The sequence below is a fragment of the Toxorhynchites rutilus genome, chromosome 3, assembly GCF_029784135.1.
Source record: "Toxorhynchites rutilus septentrionalis strain SRP chromosome 3, ASM2978413v1, whole genome shotgun sequence".
Classification (NCBI taxonomy): Eukaryota; Metazoa; Arthropoda; class Insecta; order Diptera; family Culicidae; genus Toxorhynchites; species Toxorhynchites rutilus.
Window position 1 is genome coordinate 241,538,856 of NC_073746.1, and position 14,233 is coordinate 241,553,088.

General features: G+C 39.7%; 1 protein-coding gene across 1 annotated transcript in view; it reads left to right on the top strand.

Annotated features, from left to right (window-relative positions):
* LOC129775061 (uncharacterized) overlaps nucleotides 1-6,002 on the top strand; it is a 170,693-nt gene extending 164,691 nt beyond the window's left edge. Inside the window, exon 3 of the mRNA XM_055779266.1 lies at nucleotides 4,352-6,002. Coding sequence (XP_055635241.1) covers nucleotides 4,352-4,881 — 530 coding nt within the window. The 3' untranslated portion in view covers nucleotides 4,882-6,002. The remainder of the gene's footprint in view (nucleotides 1-4,351) is intronic.
* Nucleotides 6,003-14,233: the final 8,231 nt, after the last annotated feature.

Genomic DNA, 14,233 nt, shown 5'->3' on the forward strand with positions numbered 1-14,233 from the left:
AGATAAGACTGTCTGAAAAAATAAAATAATGGTCGATACACTGCCCAATCAATCAATGATCCCTAAAGCATAGTATATCGCACCCATTTCAGCGACATACACGGAACAAGGATCTTTGAGTTTGAAAAAGGCACTGGAATTTTCATTGAAGATGCCGAAGCCAGTGGACCCGTTTATGCATGAACCGTCAGTAAAGAACATTTTATCAGATCTAACCTTCCCATATTCTGCCGAAAATATCGGCGGAATATAATCGGAGCGTAGATGATCTGGGATTCCATGGATCTTTTATCGCATGGACAGATCAAAATTGACAGAGGAATTGCAAAAGTATGGTAAGCAAACTTGGTTGGAGATGCTCGGTGAAGGGTGCACTTCATGGGTAAGGAAATCATGGTACAAAGACATAAAACTTGACTGAGGAGTCAGTTGGAGTAGATTTTCGAAGTTATCAATCACCAATGGATTCATGATCTTGCAACGGATGAGAAATCTGTAGGATAATTCTGTGAACCGAAGAGTAAGCGGAGGTATTCCTGCCAAGACTTCGAGACTCATCGTATGTGTCGAATGCAAACACCCCATTGCTATACGTAAGCAACGATATTGTATTCTCTCCAGCTTGAGAATATGAATCCTGGCAGCAGATCGGAAGCAAAAACTGCAATATTCTACCACTGATAAAATCGTTGTTTTGTATAACTGAATGAGGTCTCCTGGATGGGCACCCCACCATGTTCCGGTTATTGTTTGGAGAAAATTGATTCTTTGCTGGCATTTCTGTTTCAAATACGCAATGTGTATTCCCCAGGTACATTTAGAGTCAAAATATACTCCAAGGTATTTGAAAAACATCGAGTGCCTGATCGCTTTGCCGGATAGGCGAAGCTGGAATTGGGCGGGTTCGTGCTTCCTAGAAAAAACGACCATTTCAGTTTAGAGTATTCGTAGAGAATTCGATACCCAGCTTGAGAGCCCACGTTCGAAAGTGATATTACGATCGAGTTCGAATTTGCCATTCCCTATTTCGATCGTTTTGCTCGTAAGATGTTCGAAAACAAAATAGCTAGAACGAAAGATATTGAGATATATTTAAAAACAACTCGATCGAAATAGGGAATGCGATTTTCCAAGTCGATCGAAATACAGAATCTGGGTGGTAAGCTAGAGTTCCTGTGACGTAAGAAGAGATTTAGAGTGATAAATGAAGAGAAAACCCAGTGCAAGCGACGGTTAGGAGCGAGTGCGAATCCCGTGATCCGCCGTGATCGTTACGTAACAAAATTCCATTTTTATTCCTGAATAAATTCACGCGCCCCTAGCTTCGATTCTGAGACCAAAAGTGGTGTGTTTCCTGAGCCAAGATGATAAAGCACGTGTTGTAATGGGCAGTGAGCAGATACCGCTTAATGCAGCTCGAATATTGCGTTAATCTACCGAATCATGATTTTGTCATGGCTGGAAAGCATAAGCTTATTCCGTCTGTTATCGCAGGATGCAAAATCGATCATGCTGAAGTTGTTCTATGCAGTGTTCCAACATGCGTTGCAATTTGTTCAGGAAGGCACTGTTCTTCGAACGCATTTCCTCATGGGATCGATTTTCAAAGTATGTGCGAGCTGCCTGAACTCTAGATTATTCGGTACCGAAGAATAATCAAGCCAGTAACCATAATTAATGTGGATGGAGGGCCAGACGAGAACCCTCGTTTCAAAAAAGTCATAGATATTTTCGATCTATTATTTTAATCAATTGAATTTTGATTCATATTAGTTGCTACAAATTCTCCAGCACGCAATGCATTCAACTGAGTTGGATTGTCTCTTTTCCGGCAGGTTAAATACTTCTTCGTGATCATGAGGGATCTCACTTGGATGAAAAACTCGAAACAAGGGACCCGAAATTGTAAATAAAACATTTTTAGTATGCAGGAGAATCGTTAGCTGATTTGTGGAATAACCTAGCGATCGATGGACATTCCGTCAAAGCAGAATATAGGGGAAGGGTGGTAAAGACGGATACCTTAAATAAACGTTGATTTTTCTTGAATTTCACAATAAATATATAGCTATCTCACTACAAATTGATAGTCTCGGTCTCTTTTTATAATAAAATTTGTCTTTGATGAAATTTTTGCAAAATGAATGTGTCCGGCATTTTAAAAAAATAAGATTGAGTCGGGAAATACGGAAACCTGGGGTGGGAAAGATGACCACTATCTGAAAATTCAAGTTTATATATTCGATAAGTTTTGGTGGTCTTCAAATAGGCCTTAAAATGATCAAACAAAAAGGCTTGGGCTTGCAATTTGTATCATTTTTCCGTGTCTAAAATAGCTTCCGGCATTCGGAATGGCAAATTCGACATTTTAAAAACCGCTCTGCTGATTCGTCCATGATATCTGGTTGCAATTGCAAACGTAGTTAGTGGGCATCTGTTAAACAAAGAAGGAGGAGATAATCAATTTATTTCAAAAACGAAATGTTCGTCTTTAGTCGGTGGAGTGTCCGTATTACCCAATTAATTTTTTGTTTTCATCAATATTTCTGGAGTCAAAATGATAAAACTTCACCGCTGATTTGATAAATTGGAAGAGAAGTGATGGTAAAACACTCATGTAGCGAAAAATACCCAAAAAATATACTCGACAACAATGCGAATCTTATCTTCTGCAGACGAAAATTTACATCGAGCTGCTCTCTGTGGATTATTTTTTGTTTTTACTAATAAATTTAACCCGTCTTTTCCGACTTCCCCCTATTAAGTCCGCAAACTCCCAAATCGACGAAGCGGAATTAGTACAATATCAAGCCGAGTTGTTTGCTACTCACGTAAAGACACCCCAAGACCTTTTGCAGGTAGTGAAATGATACGGCAGGAGCTGCCGCATTGAACGAAGGAGTAGTTATTTTTGTGTAAATTAACATCAATTTATACCAGTCCATGGTCTTCTCAGCTAAACGCCAGATGGTTTGAAAGCACCAATCCCAACAGATGTGAGCATTAATTTTCCATTTCTGTTTGTTAGAAATTCTATGAACTTGTCGAAAGTTCTTCCGAAGTCACTACTTGCATATAAAGAACTTTAGTCTAAACATTTGATTTCGACCTGGGCAGATATCTGATTTTTTTACGTTTAGTTAAAAAAGATTTCAAACGACTTTGACTTTGGGTACAGATTAGCGTTACGTAACATGAGGGGGAGGGAGTCTTCGTCGTGCGTTACTTTTTGTTATATAGGGGGGGGGGGGGTCCAAAAACCTCATTTTTAGCGTTACGTAATTTGTGCACGACGCCATACGAAAAAAACATGTTTATGTGCAAACACAAAATTGAACATGTTTGCCCCGTACGATGTTTTATGTACAACACGGAAGACTGGTCAAGACACTCTGCGAAATAAAAATAGAACTATCTGGTTTTCAACAACATCATTGCAATTTTGCAAACTTCATTACTCCTTCTATTATTCCATACATCCAAGGTTATTTCAGGCGAATTCAAATGTCAACGGGTGATGTCGCTAGCTCGCTTTTCGAAATTTCGTCGTAGAAAATTGCCACGGCCGAAATTTCTAAAGCAATTCAATTCAACTTAATGAAAGACAGCAGAAAATCTCACCTGTCACAGAAGGAAGTCAGATTTGTAGCGGGCTATGACAAGTGGATTTTTTTTTTGAGAATCTTAAGTGTCAAAGATCTTCGGTAATTCTAGAATAATCGTTTGCATGGCCAAATCTCTATGGACGGAATAATATGCTTTGTGTTTGTTAGAATCATATAAGTTTGATTTACTATGACATATTCAAACCTTGTGATTTGTGAAGTCCGCACTATTTTGGCAAACAGTTCTTCGTGTAGCCACTTCCGATTTCGAATGCTGTCCAATCATCCAAATGACGCGGTCTCGGAGAAAATGTTGTTCCGCGACCTTCGTCGTAAACAAACGAAAACACACTTAGCACGAACAATGCTCACAAAGTGGAGAACAAATCCACACAGCTGTTAGTCTTTCTCTCGCGCGTACAACGAAAAACGGAAATTTTCAGTAGAATCTAATTTTGACAACCTTACGAATACCTCTAATCTGGATTCAATCCCAGTAAAAGCAATTCAGAATCAATCGACACTAACATTGTGGAATTGTGCCAACCGTAAAAAAACATCAGTACAAGGCAAGTACTGATCTATCAAGCAGATAAATCGCCAAACTTCCAATCATATTTGAAGTGTTCATTCATGACACACATTACATCATGTGTGAATTGTTTCATCCTACATTACGCATACCATCAATCAACTGTGTCTAAACACATCTGACGGATTTCCTCTCAATTTCCTCTCTCCCACAGGTGATATGGAACTGCGAACGTGTGGTGAAAGCTTGTCGATTAATGACTGTAAAAGCGCCAACAAAATCGATTACTGCTACTGCAGTGAGGATCTGTGCAACGGACTGAAGCGAACCCAGATACGACAGGACATAGAGAACTCGCGGCGAAGAGCTCAATCGGAGCACCTGAGGCAGCACGAGCCAAGCACCAGCGACGACGAGGATCTATCGGAATCATCCGGCATGGAGGATTCACACGAGAAGCACCGCTCGGACAGCCACCGGCGGGCGGGTTTGCTAGGACCCACCAGCCATAACAGCAATGTTCACAATGACAAGGACGTTGCTACAACACAACTCATCATAACTCTGAAGCCCATCCCTACCACCGAACGGCGGAATAATAATTCAACCAGTCCGGGTACGACCAGTGGCACCATGTCGTGTTGGGTTTCAGCAAATGGCTGGAGCAATCTGCCAATGCTGCTTTCGGTCGTCGCCTCAATATGGCGATTAAACACACGTTGGTGTCACGCAATTTCCGTTTAATTAGTTTTACTCTAGATTGCACTATTGTTCCCCTTTTTGGATTATTTGAATTTGAAAGAATCCAAAAACGTTATCTTCTTTGTCTGTTCACCGCTGAAAGCACAAATTAGATTTTCGATACCTGGTGGAACAGCAAATTTAATGTTCGATTCATCGACCAATCTTTGCATTCAGAATGTACCGATGCATTGTTCCGTGATCTTCTACAGAATCGACTGTGATGGTGCTTTCTGAGCTTATGAAGCACACCAAGACACTCCGAAATATTCCTTTAATGTAAGCGTCAAATAAGTCAGAAATGAAAACCATCCTCGCTGAACAATGCTCATAGCTGTCACCAATGTCACCAACGTTTTTTGTTGTTTTTAGTCCGGTGCCGAGAGAAGAAATCTCGTGAAAATACGAAATTCAACTGCAGCTCACACAGATAGAGGTTACCATCGTCGCGAAATATATATATATGTTCCCTTAGTCACACAACGGAAAACAACCCATACGAAGAACAAACGAATAGCTCTTAGAGATTACCCCGTGTGTCGTTTATGATTTGTAAATATTGATTGTAAATAATGTGAATTGAGTAGCGGCCCAATCATTTTCCGCTGTTGTACCCATCGTACGACCCAAGTTTAACCATCGAATGGAAAATGGGAAAGATTGTGTTTTCCTGCTCGCCATATTTGTAAGGTGTATTTTTACGAAGATATGTTATGTTGAAATGTATTACAAAAACAGAAAAAAAACTGGGCAATAGTTTAAAGAAATGATACAATTGTTTTTACAAAATAATTGAGAAGAGAGAAAGTTTAGTTATTATTTATGATGTAGATGATAATCGATGCGTTTAAGATGAATGTCTAGTGAGAAGTATTATAGAAATGAATATAGAAATGGTTCGTTTATTTCATAAGCGACATAATAAATGAAACCCGAAAGCTCCGATGTCCTGATTCGAAAACTAAACGCACCAAACAATAGTCATGACCGTAACATTTACAACTGCTGCAACTAGCCCTAATCAGAGTCATAAATAGCAATGTATTCCATGAGTAACAATTTAAGAATTCATATTGCCATATCTAGGATGAGAAGAACATGATAATAAATTATGTGAAATATAAAAAAAAACAATGTCTTAATTTAAATACAGAACATTAACACGACTTTTTATTTCATATCCTAACACTATTCATGTAGGGCAGCCTTCTCTCGATCGTCTTCAATTATTTAAGGGTACAGACAACGTAATACTATTTATGAAAGTCGGTGAGTTCATTCAGATGTCGTAAAATTTATTGACATTGTTTAAATCTCTCAAATGTATGCCAAACGGATTGTTGTGCCCATAGTTCGTTCGATTCATTGGTAAGTATCTGAGAAAGTCTCTTGTGCACTTAATATTTTCACTGGATCCTGATGAATAAATAAATCCCTCTATTTCTTCTTCTGTACGAACCTCGAACCACTGCGATCATTAGTTTGAGCTATTGTAGGGCACTCCAGTTTGCTATACTGTCAACCCTCCTATAACACGATACTCTTACAGCGCGGATTCCGTTCAACAACGTCCCATCAGCTTTTTTCGTGCACCCAATGGAAGATTTTAACTGGATAAGTTTATCTCTTAGACGTTTATGACATGGTTTCAGTCAATACCCGGCATAGAGCATATGATTCGCAAGTCCAGATGTATGGCAAATTTAGCTATGATTGCCAAACCTATCAAATTACTCGGTGAGCTCAAGGCCGATCTATGAAACAAGGTGTGCCCGTTTGGTCACTAATTTTGGTTAGGGGAGCGGTAGAAAACAGTACGGCAGAAAGCGGAAGAGGGATTGTCCCAGATGTTGAAGGATGAATCACAAGTGTTTGGATGAATTCTGCATTCTCTCAATAATTTCAGTAGTATTCAGCCGCTACTACTGCTACCATTTCAAAAGTGTGTTCTCTTCATTCTGAAGACCCATTATTATATTCGTTTTCCAAATGGTGTAGAAGTCAGAATGGGTGAAGAAGTCAATACTGTCAACGCGAATAGGAAAGACGAAACGCTTGCAGCGTAAAACTTAATGAATTCGATGAATATAGTGATGAATATGTAATAAGGTATCAATACAGTTCACAAACTGTGCCCAATCGTATTGATTTACTTTGATATAGTTTTAAAATGGCTGCAGATTGGTTTTGCCGTTTTGGCGCCTTGATTTACACGAATTTGAGAGTTTGGCAGTTATTGTCATTTATAATTTATCTTTTATATTGATTGGTCTCCATAAAACGCGGTACGAATGATATGATTTGTACTAATTCTGAGTTTCTTATAGCGCGGTTCCCGTACAATACGGTAAATGGTGTCCATTCAACACATTATGAATTAGCCTGGTTTGTGCAGTAAAATCAGAGTTTCTTATAACGCGGTTTCCATATAACGCGGTACGCACTCACTCAGTTCGTTCCATTACTCAGGACATAAGCGAAAGTCGCACTAGGCCTTTGCATCTCTCCACGAAGGTAAGACTTCCCTTTTGAAGTTCTTTACCTTTTTTGGTTTAGCAGATCAAATCTCGTTAGGCATAAGAATGCCTAAGAATGCTGGGGTGCCCTTTTCATGAATTCGTAGTCTTCGCTGAAGTAATACACCGCATTGACACTTTGAAATTACAAAAAACGACAATTATCATCTGTCAGTTTTCCGATTTTTTTAAGGTAATACCTGTACGGTCTTATTCGAGCTGAGCAGGCAGCGTGTTGTTTGGCAAAAGGTGTAATGAATAATTTGGATTGTCTTGGTGTTGATAGAGCCCAGTTAGCATCAATCATCGATATTTTCCAGGTTTTGAGCTCAGATTTCAGGCATGATGCTGATAATCCACATATTCACCTCGGATGATCAATTGGATTCACTCGGCAATAGCGAGACCCAGATATGCTTCGTTAGTATGATGGTCTAATACTACACAAATATCAGCTCAGAAAAAAATCGATAAACTACAACGTCTGGCATGCTTATCAATAACTGGAGAAATGCCCGCGGCACCCTGCAAAACTCTAGATGCTCTATTATACCTTATACCCTTGCACCAATATGTGAACTTGAAGAGGAAAAGGGTGCTCTTAGGCAGAAACTTGCAAAACATTTTCTTGAAGGAGGTCTGACAGGGCATTTAAAAATCCTGAAAGATATTCAACTGAACACTATAATACGGAACAGAAGCGAAATATTTGGGTATAATAGTTTAATAGTTTTTTGTTTCAAAACTTTCAGTATTGCTAATTTTGTCACTACATTTTTGCTTGATTTGAATTAATTTGATTTTCCTGACCACACCGTCGTTTAACAGGGCTACGTTCAATGTACTATCAAACTAACCAATTTTGATTTTAAAAACCAAGAATTGATTTCGGATCTTCACTCACGTCGAATTTTGCCGTAAGAAAGTGCTTTGAATCGACAGTTCTTCAAAATGAACCTTCGATTGGAGACTCTTTTTTCTTGACGCCTACGTTTTTCCGCTTTACGGCTAATAACGCAAGCAAATCATACCAGGCATCGAACATCGAACCAGACTGACCGGTTGACACACGTCTTGACACACGATCGGCAGACCCGCGTCACTATCAGTTTTTGCTTCGAAACTAGTATAACAACTGCCGCAAATCCAGGGCATCTCTTCCGGACATTATAAAAAATTTCTTCCTAATTCGTTTGCTGTGTCTCCATCGCCTGGAAATATATCGATTAGGTGAAAGTAACGAACCTAATAGATATTGAGATCGCACTAGCTGACACGGCCAACTTCGTCCCGCCCAACATTCGTTTTTTGTTATCAATACCTTTAAATATTCACGTTTTCTTACCATGAGCAAGTTCATGGGTCCAATCGCAGAACTGTTCATTGATTGATCTTCTAATCGCCCCGTTGAATTTACCTTTTAGAGGAGATGTGTCTAAAACGCGCCTGCCGGGCAATTTGACCCGCCTGATTTTCTCGTAAACCAGCAAGAATAGAAATGCAATGGATACAGGCAATCGTGCTAGTCAATGATAGAATCCCACCATTCAAGTTTCACATTTGTAACATGCTTTAAAAAAATAAGAAAAATAATTTTCTTTGGAAGCGATTTTCGATGTAATTTTCTACATCATTTCTATCAGGTTTTGCTGCTAGAAACCGATTCAGAGGCGATAACTGTGGATCATATTTATTGAGTCGAGTTCCCAGTGAATATCTCAGATGAAGAAAATTATAAGAAAGAATTCATTTCCTTCTCAATTTGATATTTTCCGCATCAGCTTACCATCGGGCAGTATGGCATACCCTCGATCGGGGCAATATGCTCGCTTTCGGCCGGATAACATTCTCACGAGAGTAATAGCTTGAATGTGAGGGATGCCAGATGATTTTTATCAAATATCTTTGCATGGCACGAATAAATTCTTTCAAATGTAATCATAATGAACAAAAATGAGTAACCATCACGATATTTCTAAATCATGTTCGATAAATCACACAAACAATTGTTTTCACAAAATTAAATGTCTTCAAAACAAAAACATGTCTTCACATTTGGCATATATATTATGTGCTCATAGAATGCAGGAAAACAAGAGCGCGGACTGAAGAACTAATACACGAATACTGCGAGAACACACTCACCGGAGAAACGGTTTCTTCTCTTCGCTGGTGGGCATGAAGGGAATAGACTGATGGAACCTCTCATTCATACAAGCTATTTCTCTGAGCTTTATAGTCTCTGAGAGAAACAACTCATGGGCATATTATACTTCTGCTGGGCCATTTAACACCGTATGATTGGAAATTTAGAATTTGGGCGCCTTACAAAATAAAATTCGTAGCACTTTTGTTATTCAGTATCTAAAATACAGAACGATTACAGATGACTAAGGGTTAATTAATCTACGTACTGATGTAGTGGTTATCTTAAATTTTAAGAGCACGGTCAAGATAAAACCATTCTCGCTTAGGGGGTGCGTATTACACACTTCTCCTATACTATAAAATTCGTAGTGGGAGTAGTGGGATTCGGTGGGAGGAGTGTTGAACCACTTCAGAATTGTTTCTTGCCCCCTAAAACCTCCACATGCCAAATTTGGTTTCATTTGTTTATTAATTCTCGAGTAATGCAGAAATTTGTGTTTCATTTGTATGGCAGCCCCCCTTAGAGAGGAGGGAGGAGTATCTAACCACCATAGAATCATTTATTGCACCCTAAAACCTGCACATGCCAAATTTGGTTTCATTTGCTTGATTAATTCTCGAGTAATGCAGAAATTTGTGTTTCATTTGTATGACAGCCCACCCTTAGAGAGGGGGGTGGAGAGTCTAACTACCATAGAATCATTTATTGCACCCTAAAACCTCCAGATGCATAATTTGGTTGCATTTGCTTGATTAGTTCTCGAGTAATGTAGAAATTTGTGTTTCATTTGTATGGCAGCACCTTCTTAGAAAGGGGGGAGGGATCTCAAACTATCACGAAAACCTTCCCCGGCCCCAAAAACCCCTACATACCAATTTTCATGTTGGTCGGTTCAGTAGTTTCCGAGCCCATAAGAATTAGACAGACAGACAGACAGAAATCCATTTTTATATATATAAGAAGCTAGAAAATTATTATGCACGTAAGTAGTGTATGATTTCTATTAGTGGGGATGACTCAAGGGGCAAGTCATCCGGACCACGAGGACCCTAGGAATTAGTATGATCCACCTTACTACTAACCGGTGAAAATGGTGCTGATCTACCAATCAATCCATTCTTAATCGGAAAAAGTTTAAATGGTGAAACGATCAAAATTTGGTCAACTTAAATTTGACATACTTCTTTTGAGAGTTCATTAGAAATCATGATCACTCTTTGTTGGTGTGAGCGTGTAGAAGAAACGCTTGAAAACTTTGTTCGGAGCATGGAGCTTAAAAACGAGTGGGACTGTTATCTTATAAGATAGTTACTCCAAATCGCGACGACAAACATAACAAGACGGCCACGATCAACACACTCGATCTCGAAAGCTGTATACGAGGGTCGATTGCGTCGTTAAGGGGAAAGCAGCGGCATGCTATACTGTCAAAGTTTGCTAGGAAATTTGTGGTTCGGCGTGGTTCTGTACAAGTACTGCTACCGGAACCACCAAACAGGAAATTTACGAGAACAAATGTCTTGAGAAACGTCTGCTACAAATTCTTTCAGATTAAACGCTCACACAAAAAACTCGAATAGCTCCTGATACAAATTATTATCACTACGTCGATGGTAACACTGCATTCCCCACTTCGAAATGATAATAAAGGGTGTGTCACATCAAATTGCATCACGGATAAAACGCTGTAGAAATTCGCCCAGTAGACCGATCCTTTTGAAAATTTTAGACAGTAAAATAAAAACTATTAAACAACTTTTGGGATTTTCTTTTTATTCATACTTCGAGCCCAAGCCCGTATGCTCGCACCTTCCTCTTTGCCCCGTCCATAAGGTTCTGTACAACGTCAGGTTGTAATTTTTTTCGAACAGAAATCCATTTTCTCTTGAAGTCCGCCTCCGATTTGACAACTTTTGGGTTCTTCCGTAGGGCCTGCTTCATAATCGCCCAATATTTCTCTATTGGGCGAAGCTCCGGCGCGTTGGACGGGTTCATTTCCTTTTGCACGAAGGTGACCCCGTTGGCTTCGTACCACTCCAACACGTCCTTTGAATAGTGGCACGAAGCGAGATCCGGCCAGAAGATGGTCGGGCCCTCGTGCTGCTTCAATAGTGGTAGTAAGCGCTTCTGTAGGCACTCCTTAAGGTAAACCTGCTCGCTTACCGTGCCGTTCATCATGAAGGGGGCGCTCCGCTTTCCGCAAGAGCAGATCGCTTGCCACACCATGTTCTTTTTGGCAAACTTGGATAGTTTCTGCTTGCGAATCTCCTCCGGAACGCTGAATTTGTCCTCTGCGGAGAAGAACAACAGGCCCGGCAGCTGACGAAAGTTCGCTTTGACGTAGGTTTCGTCGTCTATTACCAGGCAATGCGGGTTCGTCAGCATTTCGGTGTACAGCTTCCGGGCTCGCGTCTTCCCCACCATGTTTTGCCTTTCGTCGCGGTTAGGAGCCTTCTGAACCTTGTATGTACGCAGGCCCTCCCGCTGCTTGGTCCGCTGGACAAATGAACTTGACAAATTCAGCTTATTGGCGACATCCCGGACCGAACTTTTCGGATCACGTCTAAACTGCTTAACTACGCGCTTGTGATCTTTTTCACTGACGGAGCATCTATTTTTGCCGTTCTTCACCTTCCGGTCGATGGTTAGGTTCTCGAAGTATCGTTTAGTACTCTACTGACCGTGGATTGGACGATTCCCAGCATTTTACCGATGTCCCGATGTGACAACTCCGGATTCTCGAAATGAGTGCACAGGATTAATTCACGACGCTCTTTTTCGTTCGACGACATTTTTCCAAATTTACGAAAAATTGACAGTGAAGCATGACCAACGTGATCTATACACTCTTATCTGATTATAAGCGAAAGCTGAAGATATAATTCCTGAAAATTAAATTTCTACAGCGTTTTTTCCGTGATGCAATTTGATGTGACACACCCTTTATTCGGCTACTCGTTCAGTCTGATCGGATGGTTTTTAGTGTCAAGATGTACAATTTACAAGAACGTGTATTTACAAGAACCGAAGCCTTAAAGAAATTTTGTCCTCTATGGTAAGAATTTCAACATTTCTCGTCGTCTGAAAGACCCTGTACCTTCCCTGGAGCAACACGATTGTTTCGTACTGCCATCAACCCTAGTTTGGCCACTGTTTGCGCCGACACTTCACTTTCTGACAACGACCTTTTTAATTTAAGTTGTCGTAAGTGACCCGCTTTTTGTCACCAGCCAGCATCCTGTACTTCATTCGAAATAAGGTCGATTATGTAGCGATTCAATAGCGTTTCGCAGATGAAAGCTTGACCCATGAATTTTTTTGGAATTCACGAATGAGGCCCTTATAAATCGAAATTCTGTTTGTATCCAGCGGTTTTTGAAAACTTTTATGAATCGTTTCTTGACTTTTGAAAGCATAATTACGATCCACAAAGCGCTGTGCATATGTGCTATTTCAAATAAGAGACAAATGCAAAGAGTGCAAATGTTGCAAAACAAGGCCAAACAAGGTATTGAGATGTGATCGACGAACTCCACGGAGATTGATGCTCGATTGCCTGCAATGGATGTCAGTCAGTCAGCGTATCAAATAAGTTTATATACAAAATGACGAATGACACCGCATTATCTACGAAATACCATAATGTATGGAAGAGATTTGCATCGATATAATACTAGACAAGCAAGTGATCTCAGAACCATGAACTTCCGAATGTCATGTACTCAAAACTTATTTTTTATAAGGGATATCGACTGTAAAATACCTTACCTAATGAGGCAAAGACAGCAACCAGCCTTCAAATGGTCCGTAGCATTTGTAAAGAGTTTTTAAAGCATTATTAGATTTTTGACCCAGTATATAATCAATGTTAATATGTAAGATGAGATGTGCACCCGTGGCCGAGTGGTTAGCGTCTCACATTATCATGCCGGGTGTTCGGGTTCGATTCCCGTTCTGGGCGGGGGATTTTTCGTCAAAGAAATTTCTTTCGACTTGCACTGTGGTCACGCGTATTCTAGAGCTTGCCCCTCGGAATACATTCAAGGCGTGTTATTTGGCTTAAGAAATCTCAACTAAGTATTAATAAATGACGCTAGTTAATGCATACGTTGAGACGGCAAAAGTTCCACAGGGAACGTTAACGCCATTCAAGAAGAAGAAGATGTAAGATGACGAAGCTATGGCGGATACAATTTGTTTTGTGCTTTTGTCTTTTTTATCGTTAGACTATGATGATGATATTTTTTTCTCTACTCATTATTAATTATAATATTTTTTTGACATATATTTCGAGGGGCCTGCAATATTTTGAGCACCGTGCCCATTAAACGGTGTAGAGAAACTTGAAATTGAGCATTGGCTTATATGTAATGGTTCTTTTTTTAATAAAATCAAATCAAAAAATTATCAAAAAACTGAAAAAAGCTACACCCAGAATTGATTTTTAGCTCATGTTTTATCATCCCGATTTATGACATTAAATGAGACATAACATAACAGAAAATGTCATGACTCCAAATACTGGTAAGCATTTGTATAATATACATGGTACAGCAATATAAGATTAATACGAACGAGCGAAACAAAAGACAAATAAGCTTTCCGCATACTTTGCCACATACACGGCCCAGACCGAGATAGATATTGTTCTTCTTCATGCGCTCCTGTCTCACTCTTAGAAAACGCTTCC